This window comes from Oncorhynchus clarkii, chromosome 27 (genome assembly GCF_045791955.1).
Source record: "Oncorhynchus clarkii lewisi isolate Uvic-CL-2024 chromosome 27, UVic_Ocla_1.0, whole genome shotgun sequence".
Classification (NCBI taxonomy): Eukaryota; Metazoa; Chordata; class Actinopteri; order Salmoniformes; family Salmonidae; genus Oncorhynchus; species Oncorhynchus clarkii.
This window is the reverse complement of record NC_092173.1, coordinates 49,185,398-49,206,557: the sequence shown is the minus strand read 5'-3', so window position 1 is coordinate 49,206,557 and position 21,160 is coordinate 49,185,398. Positions and strand designations below refer to the sequence as shown.

The 21,160-nt window shown below is 41.9% G+C and overlaps 1 protein-coding gene across 1 annotated transcript in view; it reads right to left on the bottom strand.

Moving 5' to 3' along the window:
* Positions 1-21,160, bottom strand: part of LOC139385804 (short transient receptor potential channel 6-like) — a 402,463-nt gene that overhangs the window by 18,078 nt on the left and 363,225 nt on the right. Inside the window, exons 5-7 of the mRNA XM_071131048.1 lie at positions 20,737-20,953; positions 9,122-9,349; positions 6,173-6,437 (exon numbers count right to left, since the gene is read on the bottom strand). Coding sequence (XP_070987149.1) covers positions 6,173-6,437; positions 9,122-9,349; positions 20,737-20,953 — 710 coding nt within the window. The remainder of the gene's footprint in view (positions 1-6,172; positions 6,438-9,121; positions 9,350-20,736; positions 20,954-21,160) is intronic.

The following is a 21,160-nucleotide window of genomic DNA, read 5'->3' as shown; positions in this document are numbered from 1 at the left end:
TATTATACCTGGATCAGAATGGGTTATACCTGGATCAGAATGGGTTATACCTGGATCAGAATGTAATATAAGCTGGATGCATAAGTGAACTGTTAACAAAATATATTATTATGTATCAAACAAAGCAGAATACTTCCAGACTTGGAATCCATCTGTACACAAATACACGGTATATATTGATTAGATAAGTATTCAATCCCCTGAATCAAAACAAATTAGAATTGCTTTTAACAGCTGGGAGTTTCTCTGGGTAAGTCTCCAAGAGATTTCCACTCCTGGATTGTGCAACATTTGCCCATTATTCTTTAAAAAAATATTCAAGCTCTGTCAAATTGGTTGTTGATCATTGATAGACAACCATTTTCAGGTCTTGCCATAGATTTTCAAGTAGGTTTAAGTCAAAATTGTAACTAGGCCACTCATGAACATTCACTGTCGACATGGTAGGCAGTGTAGATTTGGCCTTGTGTTTTTGGTTATTGTCCTGCTGAAAGGTGAATTAATCTCAAAGTGTCTAGTGGAAAGCAGACTGAACCAGGTTTTCCTCTAGGATTTTGCCTGTGCTTAGCTCCATTGCATTTCTTTTTTATCCTGAAAAAGTCCCCAGTCCTTAAATATTACAAGCATACCTATAACATGATGCAACCACCACTATGAATGAAAATATGGAGAGCGTGTGTTGTATTGGATTTGCCCCAAACATAACACTTTGTATTCAGTTAATTCTTTTACCACATTTTGCAGTAATACTTTAGTGCCTTATTGCAAACAGAATGCATGTTTTGGATAACTTTATTCTGTAAAGGTTTCCTTCTTTTCACTCTGTCATTTAGGTTAGTATTGTGAAGTAACTACAATGTTGTTGATCCATCCTCAGTGTTCTCCTCTCACAGCCATTAAACTCTATAACTGTTCTAAAGTCACCATTGGCCTCATGGTGAAATCCCTGAGCGGTTTCCTTCCTCTCCGGCAACTGAGTTAGGAGGGATGCCTGTATTTTTGTTTTGACTGGGTGTATTGATACACCATTCAAAGTGTAATTAATAACTTCACCACGATCAAGGGGATATGTAATATCTGCTTTTTATTTACCCATCCATCTGCCCTTTTTAATTCCACTTTGGCATTACGGGGTACTGTGTGTAGGTTAGACAAAAATATAAATGTAATACATTTTTCAGGCTGTTAACATAACAAAATGTGGAAAAAGTCCAGGAGTGTGAATACTTTCTGAAGGCACTGTACAGTATGTATCCCATTTCAGTGCCGTATATTTATCCCAATTCAGTGCCATATATTTATCCCATTTCAGTGCCGTATATTTATCCCATTTCAGTGCTGTATATTTATCCCATTTCAGTGCCGTATATTTATCCCATTTCAGTGCCGTATATTTATCCCAATTCAGTGCCATATATTTATCCCATTTCATTGCTGTATATTTATTCCATTTCAGTGCCGTATATGTATCCCATTTCAGTGCCGTATATGTATCCCATTTCAGTGCTGTATATTTATCCCATTTCAGTGCCGTATATGTATCCCATTTCAGTGCCGTATATTTATCCCATTTCAGTGCCGTATATTTATCCCATTTCAGTGCCGTATATGTATCCCATTTCAGTGCTGTATATTTATCCCATTTCAGTGCCGTATATGTATCCCATTTCAGTGCCGTATATTTATCCCATTTCAGTGCCGTATATGTATCCCATTTCAGTGCCGTATATGTATCCCATTTCAGTGCCGTATATTTATCCCATTTCAGTGCTGTATATTTATCCCATTTCAGTGCTGTATATTTATCCCATTTCAGTGCCGTATATTTATCCCATTTCAGTGCCGTATATTTATCCCAATTCAGTGCCGTATATGTATCCCATTTCAGTGCCATATATTTATCCCATTTCAGTGCTGTATATTTATCCCATTTCAGTGCCGTATATGTATCCCATTTCAGTGCCGTATATGTATCCCATTTCAGTTCCGTATATTTATCCCATTTCAGTGCCGTATATGTATCCCATTTCAGTGCCGTATATTTATCCCATTTCAGTGCCGTATATGTATCCCATTTCAGTGCTGTATATGTATCCCATTTCAGTGCCGTATATTTATCCCATTTCAGTGCCGTATATGTATCCCATTTCAGTGCCGTATATTTATCCCATTTCAGTGCCGTATATTTATCCCAATTCAGTGCCGTATATGTATCCCATTTCAGTGCCGTATATGTATCCCATTTCAGTGCCGTATATTTATCCCATTTCAGTGCCGTATCCGATTTCAGTGCTGTATATGTATCCCATTTCAGTGCCGTATATTTATCCCATTTCAGTGCCGTATATTTATCCCATTTCAGTGCCGTATATGTATCCGATTTCAGTGCTGTATATGTATCCAATTTCAGTGCCGTATATTTATCCCATTTCAGTGCCGTATAGTTATCCCATTTCAGTGCCGTATATTTATCCCATTTCAGTGCCGTATATTTATCCGATTTCAGTGCTGTATATTTATCCCATTTCAGTGCCGTATATTTATCCCATTTCAGTGCCCTATATTTATCCCATTTCAGTGCCGTATATTTATCCCATTTCAGTGCTGTATATTTATCCCATTTCAGTGCCGTATATTTATCCCATTTCAGTGCCGTATATTTATCCCATTTCAGTGCTGTATATTTATCCCATTTCAGTGGCGTATATTTATCCCATTTCAGTGCCGTATAATTATCCCATTTCAGTGCTGTATATTTATCCCATTTCAGTGCTGTATATTTATCCCATTTCAGTGCCGTATATGTATCCCATTTCAGTGCTGTATATTTATCCCATTTCAGTGCCGTATATGTATCCCATTTCAGTGCTGTATAATTATCCCATTTCAGTGCCGTATATGTATCCCATTTCAGTGCCATATATTTATCCCATTTCAGTGCCGTATATTTATCCCATTTCAGTGCCGTATATGTATCCCATTTCAGTGCCATATATTTATCCCATTTCAGTGCCGTATATTTATCCCATTTCAGTGCCATATACAGTGCCTTGCGAAAGTATTCGCCCCCCTTGAACTTTGCGACCTTTTGCCACATTTCAGGCTTCAAACATAAAGATATAAAACTGTATTTTTTGTGAAGAATCAACAACAAGTGGGACACAATCATGAAGTGGAACGACATTTATAGGATATTTCAAACTTTTTTAACAAATGAAAAACTGAAAAATTGGGCGTGCAATCTTATTTAGCCCCCTTAAGTTAATACTTTGTAGCGCCACCTTTTGCTGCGATTACAGCCGTAAGTCGCTTGGGGTATGTCTCTATCAGTTTTGCACATCGAGAGACTGACATTTTTTCCCATTCCTCCTTGCAAAACAGCTTGAGCTCAGTGAGGTTGGATGGAGAGCATTTGTGAACAGCAGTTTTCAGTTCTTTCCACAGATTCTCGATTGGATTCAGGTCTGGACTTTGACTTGGCCATTCTAACACCTGGATATGTTTATTTTTGAACCATTCCATTGTAGATTTTGCTTTATGTTTTGGATCATTGTCTTGTTGGAAGACAAATCTCCGTCCCAGTCTCAGGTCTTTTGCAGACTCCATCAGGTTTTCTTCCAGAATGGTCCTGTATTTGGCTCCATCCATCTTCCCATCAATTTTAACCATCTTCCCTGTCCCGGCTGAAGAAAAGCAGGCCCAAACCATGATGCTGCCACCACCATGTTTGACAGTGGGGATGGTGTGTTCAGCTGTGTTGCTTTTACGCCAAACATAACATTTTGCATTGTTGCCAAAAAGTTCAATTTTGGTTTCATCTGACCAGAGCACCTTCTTCCACATGTTTGGTGTGTCTCCCAGGTGGCTTGTGGCAAACTTTAAACAACACTTTTTATGGATATCTTTAAGAAATGGCTTTCTTCTTGCGACTCTTCCATAAAGGCCAGATTTGTGCAATATACGACTGATTGTTGTCCTATGGACAGAGTCTCCCACCTCAGCTGTAGATCCCTGCAGTTCATCCAGAGTGATCATGGGCCTCTTGGCTGCATCTCTGATCAGTCTTCTCCTTGTATGAGCTGAAAGTTTAGAGGGACGGCCAGGTCTTGGTAGATTTGCAGTGGTCTGATACTCCTTCCATTTCAATATTATCGCTTGCACAATGCTCCTTGGGATGTTTAAAGCTTGGGAAATATTTTTGTATCCAAATCCGGCTTTAAACTTCTTCACAAAAGTATCTCGGACCTGCCTGGTGTGTTCCTTGATCTTCATGATGCTCTCTGCGCTTTTAACGGACCTCTGAGACTATCACAGTGCAGGTGCATTTATACGGAGACTTGATTACACACAGGTGGATTGTATTTATCATCATTAGTCATTTAGGTCAACATTGGATCATTCAGAGATCCTCACTGAACTTCTGGAGAGAGTTTGCTGCACTGAAAGTAAAGGGGCTGAATAATTTTGCACGCCCAATTTTTCAGTTTTTGATTTGTTAAAAGAGTTTGAAATATCCAATAAATGTCGTTCCACTTCATGATTGTGTCCCACTTGTTGTTGATTCTTCACAAAAAAATACAGTTTTATATCTTTATGTTTGAAGCCTGAAATGTGGCAAAAGGTCGCAAAGTTCAAGGGGGCCGAATACTTTCGCAAGGCACTGTATTTATCCCATTTCAGTGCCATATATTTATCCCATTTCAGTGCTGTATATGTATCCCATTTCAGTGCCATATATGTATCCCATTTCAGTGCCGTATATGTATCCCATTTCAGTGCCGTATATGTATCCCATTTCAGTGCCATATATGTATCCCATTTCAGTGCGATATATAGTGCATTCAGAAAGTACTCACACCCATTCATTTTCCACATTTTCTTATTTTAGAGCCTCATTCTAAAATATATAATGTGTTTTTTCATCAATCTACACATAATGACAAAGCAAAAACAGTTTTTTCGAAATGTTTCAAATGTATAATAGTGTGCCCCTGGCTATCTGTAAATGATGTCTGAGTGTTGGAGTGTTCCCCTGGCTATCTGTAAATTATGCCTGAGTGTTGGAGTGGGCCCCTGGCTATCTGTAAATTATGTCTGAGTGTTGGAGTGTTCCCCTGGCTATCTGTAAATGATGTCTGAGTGTTGGAGTGTTCCCCTGGCTATCTGTAAATGATGTCTGAGTGTTGGAGTGTTCCCCTGGCTATCTGTAAATGATGTCTGAGTGTTGGAGTGTTCCCCTGGCTATCTGTAAATGATGTCTGAGTGTTGGAGTGTTCCCCTGGCTATCTGTAAATGATGTCTGAGTGTTGGAGTGTTCCCCTGGCTGTCAAAAAAAGTAGTAAAAAAGGAAGTTGTGCTGTCTGGTTTGCTAAATATAAGAAATGTGATATATAGCATTTACTTTTACTTTGTACTTTTACTCAAGAATGACAATTGAGTACTTTTTCCACCACTGTACATAAGTACATGTACAATCTGATACTTTTAGACTTTTACTCAAGAATGACAATTGAGTACTTTTTCCACCACTGTACATAAGTACATGTAAAATCTGATACTTTTAGACTTTTACTCAAGTAATATTTTCCTGGGTGACTTTCCCTTTTACTGGAGTCATTTCATATTAAGGTATCTTTATTTTTTCTCAAGTATGACTATTGTGTATTTTTTCCACCTCTGTGTCATACCCAAGAAGACTTGAGGCTGTAGTCACTGCCAAAGGTGCTTCAACAAAGTACTGAGTAAAGGGTCTGAATACTATAGTAAATGTGATATGAGTTTTAATAAATTAACTAAATGTTCTAAAAACCTGTTTTTGCTTCGTCATTATGGGGTATTGTGACGTTATTATAGAGTATTGTGATGTCATTATGGGGTATTGTGACGTCATTATGGGGTATTGTGATGCCATTATGGGGTATTGTGATGTCATTATGGGGTATTGTGATGTTATTATGGGTTATTGTGATGTCATTATGAGGTATTGTGATGTCATTAAGGGGTATTGTGATGTCATTATGAGGTATTGTGTGTAGATTGATGAGGGGAAACAACTATTTAATCCATTTTAGAATAAGGCTGTAACGTAATAAAATGTGGTAAAAGTCAATGGCTCTGAATACATTCCGACGGCACTGTGTATATCCATTTCCTCCATAATTACATAACTCACGTGGTGAAGGCGTCGTTCTGCTTGGCTCCCAGGTAGTATGAGTAGAGATTGAACATTCCAAACATGAAGGCCACAAAAACCATGATGAAGATCACCATGAACTTGAAGATATCTTTCACCGTGCGTCCCAGAGATATCTGCAGGGGCCCGAAACTCTCATTGGCTGGGAGGATGTAGGCGATGCGAGAGAAGCTCAGTACCACAGCGATGGAATACAGACCCTCTGAGATGATCTGGGGGTCCGAGGGAACCCAGTTATTACGGGCTAGAGAGAGAGAGAGAGAGAGAAAGAGAGATACAGAGATTGCTGTATCATTCAGAACTTTTTCCATGGAGATGGGAAGTATGGCTCAATCGCATGTTCAGGTAGACTGTTCCCACTGTGTCCATCACAGTGAAGGGAGGGAGGTTCCCACACTGTTGTACTAAAATAGCCCTGTAGCAGAGGAGGATCACAGAGGTCAAAGACAGAACACTGACAATCACAGAGGGGCCGTAATACTGTAATCACTCTAACATATGTGACACCAGGAAATAGATATTTAACATACAGTTGAAGTTGGAAGTTTACACACACTTAGGTTAGAGTCATTAAAACTCGTTATTTAACCATTCCACAAATTTCTTGTTAACAAAGTATAGTTTCGGCAAGTCGGTTAGGACATCTACTTTGTGCATGACACAAGTCATTTTTCCAACAATTGTTTACAGCCAGATTATTTCACTTATAATTCACTGTATCACAATTCCAGTGGGTTAGACGTTTACATACGCTAAGTTGACTGTGCCTTTAAACAGCTTGCTAAATTCCAGAAAATTGTCATGGCTTTAGAAGCTTCTGATAGGCTAATTAACATAATTGGAGTCAATTGGAGGTGTACCTGTGGATGTATTTCAAGGCCAAACCTTCAAACTTAGTGCCTCATTGCTTGACATCAGCGGAAAATCAAAAGAAATCAGCCAAAACCTCAGTAAAAAAATTGCAGACCTCCACAAGTCTGGATCATCCTTGGGAGCAATTTCCAAAATCCTGAAAATACCACGTTCATTTGTACAAACAATAGTACACAAGTATAAACACCATGGGACCACGCAGCCGTCATACCGATCAGGAAGGAGATGTGTTCTGTCTCCTAGAGATGAACGTACTTTGGTGCGAAAAGTGTAAATCAATCCCAGAACAACAGCAAAGGACCCTGTGAAGATGCTGGAGGAAACAGGTACAAAAGTATACATATCCACAGTAAAACGAGTCCTATATCGACGTAACCTGAAAGGCCACTCAGCAAGGAAGAAGCCACTGCTCCAAAACCGCCATAAAAAAGCCAGACTACGGTTTGCAAATGCACATGGGGACAAAGATCGTATTTTTTGGAGAAATGTCCTCTGGTCTGATGAAACAAAAATAGAACTGTTTGGCCATAATCACCATCGTTATGTTTGGAGGAAAAAGGGGGAGGCTTGCAAGCCGAAGAACACCGACCCAACCATGAAGCACGAGGGTGGCAACATCATGGTGTGGGAGTACTTTGCTGCAGGAGGGACTGGTGCACTTCACAAAATAGATGGCATCATGAGGGAGGAAAATTATGCGGATATACTGAAGCAACATCTCAAGACATCAGTTAAAGCTTGGTCGCAAATGGTTCTTCCAAATGGACAATGACTGTAAGCACACTTTCAATGTTGTGGCAAAATGTGACGAAAGAAATAAAAGCTGAAATAAATCATTCTCTCTACTATTGTTCTGACATTTCACATTGTTAAAATAAAGTGGTGATCCTAACTGACCTAATTGTTACCAGGATTAAATGTCAGGAATTGTGAAAAACTGAGTTTAAATTTATTTGGCTAAGGTGTATGTAAATTTCCCAACTTCAACTGTATACACTATGTCTACTTGGATGGGGTCTCGGCAAACGGAGCATGAGCAGTAGTGTGCAGCATTTTCCTTTTCATTGGTCATGAAGTGACCGATAACTCTGGCACCTGATATGTTCTGCAGCTTTTGTCTGGGCAAAGGTGCCTTTTGAATTTATTCTACTGTTATGAATAACATGCACTGTGATATGTTTAGCTTGGGTGCCGGTTTCTTTCTGTTTGGCTTGACAATGAACAATGGAGTTGGCAAGAGCACAAGGCTAGCTAACAACCAATGGATCAGGGACCAGGCTAGCTGGCAACAAACGGATCAGGGAACAGGCTAGCTGGCAACAAACGGATCAGGGACCAGGCTAGCTGGCCACAAACGCATCAGGGATCAGACTAGCTGACAACAAATGGATCAGGGACCAGGCTAGCTGGCCACAAACAGATCAGGGACCAGGCTAGCTGGCAACAAATGGATCAGGGACCAGGCTAGCTGGCCACAAACAGATCAGGGACCAGGCTAGCTGGCCACAAACAGATCAGGGACCAGGCTAGCTGGCAACAAACGGATCAGGGATCAGGCTAGCTGGCAACAAACGGATCAGGGACCAGGCCAGCTGGCAACAAACAGATCAGGGAACAGGCCAGCTGGCAACAAACAGATCAGGGAACAGGCTATGAAATATTACTAATATAAAGCAATCTTGACCAGCCCCCCTAGCAGACCCAGACTGTAGTACTCTGTCTCTGGGGCCAGCTGGAGAACTCTGTCTCTGGGGCCAGCTGGAAAACTCTGTCTCCTGGGGCCAGCTGGAAAACTCTGTCTCTGGGGCCAGCTGGAAAACTATGTCTCTGGGGCCAGCTGGAAAACTCTGTCTCCTGGGGCCAGCTGGAAAACTCTGTCTCCTGGGGCCAGCTGGAAAACTCTGTCTCCTGGGGCCAGCTGGAAAACTCTGTCTCTGGGGCCAGCTGGAAAACTCTGTCTCTGGGGCCAGCTGGAAAACTCTGTCTCTGGGGCCAGCTGGAAAACTCTGTCTCTGGGGTCAGGGTAATGTTGGACAGGTTTCTGTCTGCACTCACCCAGTCTATAGTACTCTATCTCTGGGACCAGGGTGATGTTGGACAGGTCGGTATAGTGCTTGTTGACGTAGCTCTGTGCTGCATACGCATGCCAGAACGCCATAAATCTAGTGATGAAGGATGTCACGAAAAGGCTCAGCATTCCAAAGTCTAGAAGATTCCATGTCTCCGAAAGATATTCCCGAGCCCCCTGGGACCAAATCTCCTTACACTCAGCCCAGACCATTCCTGGAAGAAGAGAGAGAAAACAACCACATGTCAGAAAGACATATTCTGCCTCACAAATGGCACCCTATGTATAGTGCACTACTTTGGAGCAGGACCCATAGAGCTCTCCCTCTCCCATAGGGATCTGGTCCAAAGTAATGCATTATGTATGGAAGAGGCTACCATGTGGGAGGAAGATATTGACTTTAATTTTTCCTCTAATACGAACAGACTAATGTGGTGCCAGTATATATGAACAGACTAATGTGGTGCCAGTATATAAGAACAGACTAATGTGGTGCCAGTATATATGAACAGACTAATGTGGTGCCAGTATATAAGAACAGATTAATGTGGCGCCAGTATATAAGAACAGATTAATGTGGTGCCAGTATATAAAGAACAAATTAATGTGGTGCCAGTATATAAGAACAGATTAATGTGGTGCCAGTATATAAGAACAGACTAATGTGGTACCAGTATATAAGAACAGATTAATGTGGTGCCAGTATATAAGAACAGACTAATGTGGTGCCAGTATATAAGGACAGACCAATGTGGTGCCAGTATAGAAGAACAGACTAATCTGGTGCCAGTATATAAGAACAGACTAATGTGGTGCCAGTATATAAGAACAGACTAATGTGGTGCCAGTATATAAGAACAGACTAATGTGGTGCCAGTATATAAGAACAGACTAATGTGGTGCCAGTATATAAGAACAGACTAATGTGGTGCCAGTATATAAGAACAGACTAATGTGGTGCCATTATATAAGAACAGATTAATGTGGTGCCAGTATATATGAACAGACTAATGTGGTGCCAGTATATAAGAACAGATTAATGTGGCGCCAGTATATAAGAACAGATTAATGTGGTGCCAGTATATAAGAACAGATTAATGTGGTGCCAGTATATAAGAACATATTAATGTGGTGCCAGTATATAAGAACATATTAATGTGGTGCCAGTATATAAGAACAGATTAATGTGGTGCCAGTACATAAGAACAGATTAATGTGGTGCCAGTATATAAGAACAGACTAATGTGGTGCCAGTATATAAGAACAGATTAATGTGGTGCCAGTATATAAGAACAGACTAATGTGGTGCCAGTATATAAGAACAGATTAATGTGGTGCCAGTATATAAGAACAGACTAATGTGGTGCCAGTATATAAGAACATATTAATGTGGTGCCAGTATATAAGAACATATTAATGTGGTGCCAGTATATAAGAACATATTAATGTGGTGCCAGTATATAAGAACAGATTAATGTGGTGCCAGTATATAAAGAACATATTAATGTGGTGCCAGTATATAAAGAACATATTAATGTGGTGCCAGTATATAAGAACAGATTAATGTGGTGCCAGTATATAAGAACATATTAATGTGGTGCCAGTATATAAAGAACATATTAATGTGGTGCCAGTATATAAAGAACATATTAATGTGGTTCCAGTATATAAGAACAGATTAATGTGGTGCCAGTATTTAAAGAACATATTAATGTGGTGCCAGTATATAAAGAACATATTAATGTGGTGCCAGTATATAAGAACATATTAATGTGGTGCCAGTATATAAGAACATATTAATGTGGTGCCAGTATATAAGAACAGATTAATGTGGTGCCAATATATAAAGAACATATTAATGTGGTGCCAGTATATAAAGAACATATTAATGTGGTGCCAGTATATAAGAACATATTAATGTGGTGCCAGTATATAAGAACATATTAATGTGGTGCCAGTATATAAGAACATATTAATGTGGTGCCAGTATATAAGAACAGATTAATGTGGTGCCAGTATATAAGAACAGATTAATGTGGTGCCAGTATATAAGAACATATTAATGTGGTGCCAGTATATAAGAACAGACTAATGTGGTGCCAGTATATAAGAACAGATTAATGTGGTGCCAGTATATAAGAACATATTAATGTGGTGCCAGTATATAAGAACAGATTAATGTGGTGCCAGTATATAAGAACATATTAATGTGGTGCCAGTATATAAGAACATATTAATGTGGTGCCAGTATATAAGAACAGATTAATGTGGTGCCAGTATATAAGAACATATTAATGTGGTGCCAGTATATAAGAACATATTAATGTGGTGCCAGTATATAAGAACAGACTAATGTGGTGCCAGTATATAAGAACAGATTAATGTGGTGCCAGTATATAAGGACAGACTAATGTGGTGCCAGTATATAAGAACATATGAATGTGGTGCCAGTATATAAGAACAGACTAATGTGGTGCCAGTATATAAGAACAGATTAATGTGGTGCCAGTATATAAGCACAGACTAATGTGGTGCCAGTATATAAGAACATATTAATGTGGTGCCAGTATATAAGAACAGACTAATGTGGTGCCAGTATATAAGAACAGACTAATGTGGTGCCAGTATATAAGAACAGACTAATGTGGTGCCAGTATATAAGAACATATTAATGTGGTGCCAGTATATAAGAACATATTAATGTGGTGCCAGTATATAAGAACATATTAATGTGGTGCCAGTATATAAGAACATATTAATGTGGTGCCAGTATATAAGAACAGACTAATGTGGTGCCAGTATATAATAACAGACTAATGTGGTACCAGTATATAAGAACATATTAATGTGGTGCCAGTATATAAGAACAGACTAATGTGGTGCCAGTATATAAGAACAGACTAATGTGGTGCCAGTATATAAGAACAGACTAATGTGGTGCCAGTATGTGTATCCCACATTTGGTATATTATATCCACTCTGCCCACAAATGAAATGTAATAGCTGTCATAAAACACTCAAGATTAGCAGCATGGGTTGGAAAGAGGTGGAGAGAAGAAAGAACAGCAGCATGGGTTGGAATGAGCAGGAGAGAAGAGAGAACAGCAGCATGGATTGGAATGAGCAGGAGAGAAGAAGAGAGAACAGCAGCATGGGTTGGAATGAGCAGGAGAGAAGAAGAGAGAACAGCAGCACGGGTTGGAATGAGCAGGAGAGAGAACAGCAGCATGGGTTGGAATGAGCTGGAGAGAAGAAGAGAGAACAGCAGCATGGGTTGGAAGGAGCTGGAGAGAAGAAGAGAGAACAGCAGCATGGGTTGGAATGAGCAGGAGAGAAGGAGAGAGAACAGCAGCATGGGTTGGAATGAGCAGGAGAGAAGGAGAGAGAACAGCAGCATGGGTTGGAATGAGCAGGAGAGAAGAAGAGATAACAGAGACGTGGGTTGGAATGAGCAGGAGAGAAGAAGAGAGAACAGCAGCAAGGGTTGGAATGAGCAGGAGAGAAGAAGAGAGAACAGCCGCATGGATTGGAATGAGCAGGAGAGAAGAAGAGAGAACAGCAGCATGGGTTGGAATGAGCAGGAGAGAAGAAGAGAGAACAGCAGCATGGATTGGAATGAGCAGGAGAGAAGAAGAGAACAGCAGCATGGATTGGAATGAGCAGGAGAGAAGAAGAGAGAACAGCAGCATGGGTTGGAATGAGCAGGAGAGAAGAAGAGAGAACAGCAGCACGGGTTGGAATGAGCAGGAGAGAGAACAGCAGCATGGGTTGGAATGAGCTGGAGAGAAGAAGAGAGAACAGCAGCATGGGTTGGAAGGAGCTGGAGAGAAGAAGAGAGAACAGCAGCATGGGTTGGAATGAGCAGGAGAGAAGGAGAGAGAACAGCAGCATGGGTTGGAATGAGCAGGAGAGAAGGAGAGAGAACAGCAGCATGGGTTGGAATGAGCAGGAGAGAAGAAGAGAGAACAGAGACGTGGGTTGGAATGAGCAGGAGAGAAGAAGAGAGAACAGCAGCAAGGGTTGGAATGAGCAGGAGAGAAGAAGAGAGAACAGCCGCATGGATTGGAATGAGCAGGAGAGAAGAAGAGAGAACAGCAGCATGGGTTGGAATGAGCAGGAGAGAAGAAGAGAGAACAGCAGCATGGATTGGAATGAGCAGGAGAGAAGAAGAGAACAGCAGCAAGGGTTGGAATGAGCAGGAGAGAAGAAGAGAGAACAGCAGCATGGGTTGGAATGAGCAGGAGAGAAGAAGAGAGAACAGCAGCATGGATTGGAATGAGCTGGAGAGAAGAAGAGAGAACAGCAGCATGGATTGGAATGAGCTGGAGAGAAGAAGAGAGAACAGCAGCATGGATTGGAATGAGCTAGAGAGAAGAAGAGAGAACAGCAGCCTGGATTGGAATGAGCTGGAGAGAAGAAGAGAGAACAGCAGCATGGATTGGAATGAGCTAGAGAGAAGAAGAGAGAACAGCAGCATGGATTGGAATGAGCTGGAGAGAAGAAGAGAGAACAGCAGCATGGATTGGAATGAGCTAGAGAGAAGAAGAGAGAACAGCAGCATGGGTTAGAATGAGCAGGAGAGAAGAAGAGAAGACTTCCCTGAACTATGATGGAAAGGACTCATAACTGGTCTGCAGCAGATGTTCTTCTCATGTGCATTTCTTCAGTAAGCAGTTTACAGTAAGTAGCCCTGTGGATAGGCCAAGTCTACCCAGGGGTAGATATACCCCCAGGTTGTGAAGTACTGGCCTACAGAACAGCTACCTGAGGTGTGGTGGGCGTAACTAAGCAATCATATATTAGAGAGACTTGACTATCACATCAATGCTTTACATTCAATTAAACGTGTCCCGTTTCCCAGATCCCATTGACACAGACATACATAGTTTATTTCTTCCAGTATGTGTAGCATACATTTGGTATCAATCCACATTCTATTCTATTGGTGCGGCAGGGTAGCCTAGTGGTTAGAGCGTTGGACTAGAAAGGTTGCAAGTTCATATCCCCGAGCTGACAATTTACAAATCTGTCGTTCTGCCCCTGAACAGGCAGTTAACCCACTGTTCCTAGGCCGTCATTGAAAATAAGAATTTGTTCTTAACTGACTTACCTAGTTAAATAAAGGTAATTTTAAAAATTCTAACCCCACATCAAATGTAAATGTCAGTGCTTGTCTGCCATATAATGTAACAGAGATATGGCTTTAAGTTCAATGCTTTGTCAAATTTGAAGTCAAATCTTTGCCAAGAACCCATCCAAGTAGACAAAGCGTATATGTTAAATATCTATTTCCTGGTGTCACATATGTTAGAGTGATTACAGTATTATGGCCCCTCTGTGATTGTCAGTGTTCAGTCGTTGACCTCTGTGATCCTCCTCTGCTACAGGGCTATTTTAGTACAACAGTGTGGGAACCTCCTTCCCTTCACATAATGGGATGTAGACAAGACACATCAAACTGCTGACGGGAAACAGGTAGGTTATTATAGACTGGTGACAGGCTACAGGCCGGTTATTATAGACTGATGACAGGCTGGTTATTATAGACTGGTGACAGGCTACAGGCAGGTTATTATAGACTGATGACAGGCTACAGGCTGGTAATTATAGACTGATGACAGGCCAGTTATTATAGACTGGTGACAGGCTACAGGCCGGTTATTATAGACTGGTGACAGGCTACAGGCCGGTTATTATAGACTGATGACAGGCTACAGGCCGGTTATTATAGACTGATGACAGGCCAGTTATTATAGACTGGTGACAGGCTACAGGCCAGTTATTATAGACTGATGACAGGCCAGTTATTATAGACTGATGACAGGCTACAGGCCGGTTATTTTAGACTGATGACAGGCCAGTTATTATAGACTGATGACAGGCTACAGGCCAGTTATTATAGACTGATGACAGGCCAGTTATTATAGACTGATGACAGGCAAGTTAGTTTTGTCTGATGGCAGGCAGGTTAGTATAGACTGATGGTAAGCAGGTTAGTATAGACTGATGGCAGGCAGGTTAGTATAGACTGATGGCAGGCAGGTTAGTATAGACTGATGGCAGGCAGGTTAGTATAGACTGATGGCAGGCAGGTTAGTATAGACTGATGGCAGGCAGGTTAGTATAGACTGATGGCAGGCAGGTTAGTATAGACTGATGGCAGGCAGGTTAGTATAGACTGATGGCAGGCAGGTTAGTATAGACTGATGGCAGGCAGGTTAGTATAGACTGATGGCAGGCAGGTTAGTATAGACTGATGGCAGGCAGGTTAGTATAGACTGATGGCAGGCAGGTTAGTATAGACTTATGGCAGGCAGGTTAGTATAGACTTATGGCAGGGAACAGCCAATGTGGAGTAAAATTCCATAGAGTCCCTGGTTCCTGTTTTATTAATCCCCTCTAATCATGGACTGATTCAGACCTCGGACAAAAGGTGAGTGCAATTAATGATCAGGTAAAAGAGAAAACCAGCAGTACTCCAGACCTGGTAGGATAGGAGTTTAACAGAAAACCATCAGTACTCTGAACCTGGTAGGATAAGAGTTTAACAGAAAACCATCAGTACTCTGAACCTGGTAGGATAAGAGTTTACCAGAAAACCATCAGTACTTTGAACCTGGTAGGATAAGAGTTTAACAGGAAACCATCAGTACTCTGAACCTGGTAGGGTAAGAGTTTAACAGGAAACCAGCAGTACTCCAGACCTGGTAGGGTAAGAGTTTAGCAGGAAACCAGCAGTACTCTGAACCTGGTAGGGTAAGAGTTTAGCAGGAAACCAGCAGTACTTTGAACCTGGTAGGGTAAGAGTTTAACAGGAAACCAGCAGTACTCTGAACCTGGTAGGGTAAGAGTTTAGCAGGAAACCAGCAGCACTCTGAACCTGGTAGGGTAAGAGTTTAACAGGAAACCATCAGTACTCTAAACCTGGAGCAGTAAGAGTTTAACAGGAAACCAGCAGTACTCTGAACCTGGTAGGATAAGAGTTTAACAGGAAACCAGCAGCACTCTGAACCTAGTAGGGTAAGAGTTTAACAGGAAACCAGCAGTACTCCAGACCTGGTAGGGTAAGAGTTTAGCAGGAAACCAGCAGTACTCTAAACCTGGAGCAGTAAGAGTTTAACAGGAAACCAGCAGTACTCTGAACCTGGTAGGATAAGAGTTTAACAGGAAACCAGCAGTACTCTGAACCTGGTAGGGTAGGAGTTTAACAGGAAACCAGCAGCACTCTGAACCTGGTAGGGTAAGAGTTTAACAGGAAACCATCAGTACTCCAGACCTGGTAAGGTAAGAGTTTAACAGGAAACCAGCAGCACTCTGAACCTGGTAGGGTAAGAGTTTAACAGGAAACCAGCAGTACTCCAGACCTGGTAGGGTAAGAGTTTAACAGGAAACCATCAGTACTCCAGACCTGGTAGGGTAAGAGTTTAACAGGAAACCAGCAGTACTCCAGACCTGGGAGGGTAAGAGTTTAACACCCCTGCTATAGATGCTACAGTAAGGGTATTGGGAATAGTGATACTACTTTTATATGGGGGAAATAAGATAAGTTCTTTAGAATGGTCCACCTAATTATTTTTATAAAACGGGTTGCTTTCATCCTAGATGCTGATTTGTTGATATGCAGGAGTTGTGTCTCCTAATTCCACTGCCCAGCAACAAAGGCAGGAATTTCATAAACTTCATCTCCCTCGGAAAAAAGCATCTACACATTATTTTTCCATGCTACTATTTAATTTGCAACAGTTGGGGGTTGTACAGACCTACTTGTCGGCCTCTACGACCTAGGTACATGCCAATGATTTGATTAGCATTTAGTAACGTCGAATGAATAGAATGATTAGAATTAACGACTGGGTCACAACATGCGGGCCTGGAGGCCAGGTCATCTGATGCAGCACTCCATCACTCTCCTTCTTGGCAGCACTCCATCACTCTCCTTCTTGGTCAAATAGCCCTTACACAGCCTGGAGGTGTTTTGGGTTATTGTCCTCTTGAAAAACAATAGTTCAACTAAGTGTAAAACAGATGGGATGGTGTATCACTGCAGAATGCTGTTGTAGCCATGTTGGTTAAGTGTGCCTTGAATTCTCAATAAATCACTCTCTTCTTCTTATTGGTGTCCTTTAATAGTGACGCAGCAATTCAACTATGAAGGCCTGATTCACACAGTCTCCGCTCTGATGGACTTTTGTTTCTCTTTGCTTATTTGAGCTGTTCTTTCCATAATATGGACTTGGTCTATTACCAAATAGGGCTATCTTCTGTATACCACCCCTACCTTGTCACAACACAACTGATTGGCTGAAACGCATTAAAAAGGAAAGAAATTCCACAAATTAACTTTTAACAAGGCACACCTGTTAGTTGAAATGCATTCCAGGTGACTACCTCATGAAGCTGGTTGAGAGAACAGGGACAAAGTGGAGTCGCAATTCAATGGCTCAGACACAAGACGTATGTGGCAGGGTCTACAGGAAATCACGGACTACAAAAAGAATACCAGCCACGTCATGGACACCGACGTCACGCTCCCGGACAAACTAAATACCTTCTTTGTCCGCTTTGAGGACAATACAGGACCACCGACGCAGTCCGCTACCAAGGACTGCGCCCCCCCCTCTCCTTCTCCATGGCAGACGTGAGTAAAACATTTAAATGTGTTAACCCTCGCAAGGCTGCAGGCCCAGACGGCATCCCCAGCCGCGCCCTCAGAGCATGCGCAGACCAGCTGGCTGGTGTGTTTACGGACATATTCAATCTCTCCCTATCCCAGTCTGCTGTCCCCACATGCTTCAAGATGGCCACCATTGTTCCTGTTCCCAAGAAAGCTAAGGTAACTGAACTAAACGACTACCGCCTCGTAGCACTCACTTCTGTCATCATGAAGTGCTTTGAGAGACTAGTCAAGGATCATATCACCTCCACCTTACTGGCCACCCTAGACCCACTTCAGTTTGCATACCGCCCCAATATCTCCACAGACAATGCAACAACCATCACACTGCACACTGCCCTACCCCATCTGGACAAGAGGAATACCTACAGTATTTGGACAAGAGGAATACCTACAGTGGGGAGAACAAGTATTTGATACACTGTCGATTTTGCATGGAGCCCCAGACCGAGGGTGATTGACCGTCATCTTGAACTTCTTCCATTTTCTAATAATTGCGCCAACAGTTGTTGCCTTCTCACCAAGCTGCTTGCCTATTGTCCTGTAGCCCATCCCAGCCTTGTGCACGCCTTCATCTCAATCATCAATTTTGCAGACAACACAACAGTAGTGGTCATGATTACCAACAACGACGAGACACTCGGAGTGTGGTGTCAGGAAAACAACCTCTCACTCAATGTCAACAAAACAAAGGAGATGATCGTGGACTTCAGGAAACAGCAGAGGGAGCAGCCCCCTTTCCACATAGACGGGACAGTAGTGGAGAAGGTGGAAAGTTTTAAATTCCTCGGCGTACACATCAACAACAAACTGAAATGGTCCATCCACACAGACAGTGTGGTGAAGAAGGCGCAACAGTGCCTCTACAAACTCAGGAGGCTGAAGAAATGTGGCTTGTCACCTAAAACCCTCACTAACTTTTACAGGTGCACAATTGAGAGCATCCTGTCGGGCTGTATCACCATATGGTACGGCAACTGCAACGCCACAACCGTAAGGCTCTCCAGAGGGTGATGCGGTCTGCACAAAGTATCACCGATGGCAAACTACCTGCCCTCCATGACACCTACACTACCCGATGTCACAGGAAGGCAAAAAAGATCATCAAGGACAACAACCACCCGAGCCACTACCTGTTCACCCCGCTATCATCATCCAGAAGGCGAGGTCAGTACAGGTGCATCAAAGCGGGGACCGAGAGACTGAGAAACAGCTTCTATCTCAAGGCCATCAGACTGCTAAGCAGCAATGACTGACTCAGAGAGGCTGTTGCCTACATGGAGACCCAATCACTGGACACTTTAATAAATGTATCACTAGTCACTTTAAATAACGCCACTTTAATCATGTTTACATATCCTACATTACTCATCTCATATGTATATACTGTATTTTATACCATCTATTGCATCTTGCCTATACCGCTCGGCCATCGCTCATGCATATATTTATATGTACATATTTTAATTCATCCCTTTTAGATTTGTGTCTATTAGGTAGTTGTTGGGGAATTGTTCAATTCCTTGTTAGATATTATTGCATTATTGTCGGAAACCAGAAACACAAGCATTTCGCTACACTTGCATTAACATCTGATAACCATTAACAGCTAACCAGCTGCTAACCATTAACATGCTAACCAGCTGCTAACCATTAACAGCTAACCAGCTGCTAACCATGTGTATGTGACAAAAAAAATAAAAAATTGAGAATGCCAAGTGTGCAAAGCTGTCATCAAGGCAAAGGGTGGCTACTTTGAATAATCTAAAATGTAAAATATATTTAGATTTGTTTAACAATTTTTTGGTGTTAGAAAGACAATCACAGAGAAAGGGATGGTGCAACAAATCTTACAATTCCAAATTTGACCTATGACCCAATTGTAAGATGTATTGAAGTTGTTGTCTCTCATCATCATTGAATCTCTGCTAACTAGGTCCATGGCAATCAATTGTGAACCATTTGCTTCCTGTTATCGAGGTGAACCATTTGCTTCCTGTTATCGAGGTGAACCATTTGCTTCCTGTTATCGAGGTGAACCATTTGCTTCCTGTTATCGAGGTGAACCATTTGCTTCCTGTTATCGAGGTGAACCATTTGCTTCCTGTTATCGAGGTCAACCATTTGCTTCCTGTTATTGAGGTCAACCATTTGCTTCCTGTTATCGAGGTCAACCATTTGCTTCCTGTTATCGAGGTGAACCATTTGCTTCCTGTTATCGAGGTGAACCATTTGCTTCCTGTTAAATTCAATGTTATTTAAGGGTTAGTGCTAGCACCGCAATCTGATTGGCTACATTTTTGCCCTCAGCACAGCCTCAATTCGTCAGGTCATGGACTCTACAAGGTCTTTAAAGTGTTCCACAGGGATGCTGGCCCATGTTGACTCCAATGCATCCCACAGTTGTGTCAATCTGGCTGGATGTCCTTTGGGTGGTGGACCGTTCTTGATACGCAAGGGAAACTGTTGAGCGTGAAAAACCCAGCAGCATTGCAGTTTTTGACACACACTGGTGCGCCTGGTACCTACTACCGTACCCCGTTCAAAGGCACTTAAATATTTGGTCTTGCCCATTCACCCTCTGAATGCCCACATACACAATCCATGTCTCAATGTTCTCAAAGATAAAAAATCCTTCTTTAACGTGACTCCTCCCCTTCATCTACACTGATTGAAGTGGATTTAACAGGTGACATCAATAAGGGATCATAGCTTTCACCTGGATTCACCTGGTCAGTAATGGAAAGAGTAGGTGTTCCTAATGTTTTGTACACTCAGTGTACGTGCGAGCATGCGTCTGTGTGTGTGTCCGTGTTTGTGTGTGCGCGCTCGCTCACATGCGTATGTTATGTATGTACTACAAAAAATACACAATCATATTTATTATAATACATATTTTGAACATAGTATATACAGTTTGCATATGACCTATGACCCAGGATATGATGAGTATCTCCATCCAGGTGAAGGGGGTGGTCGTCATCCTGAACAGCTGAGAGGGGTGGTCCTGTACGGTCATGTTAGGGAGCAGTTTGGTACCCTGGAAGCGATCCGCTGCATTCATCACCAGCAGGCCCAGGAAGATGGTGAAGGAAGCTGCATGGGCCACGAACTTCAGGAAGGGACCACGCATTATCTTCCCCAGCTGAGAAGAAGAAAGAAGATGAATAGTAGCCCAATGGAATCACTGGGAACCCCAGAGACCAGAAGGCCAGCCTTAAGGTAGATGAATAGTACCCCTATGGAACCCCAGAGACCAGAAGGACAGCCTTAAGGTAGATGAATAGTACCCCTATGGAATCCCAGAGACCAAAAGGACAACCTTAAGGTAGATGAATAGTACCCCTATGGA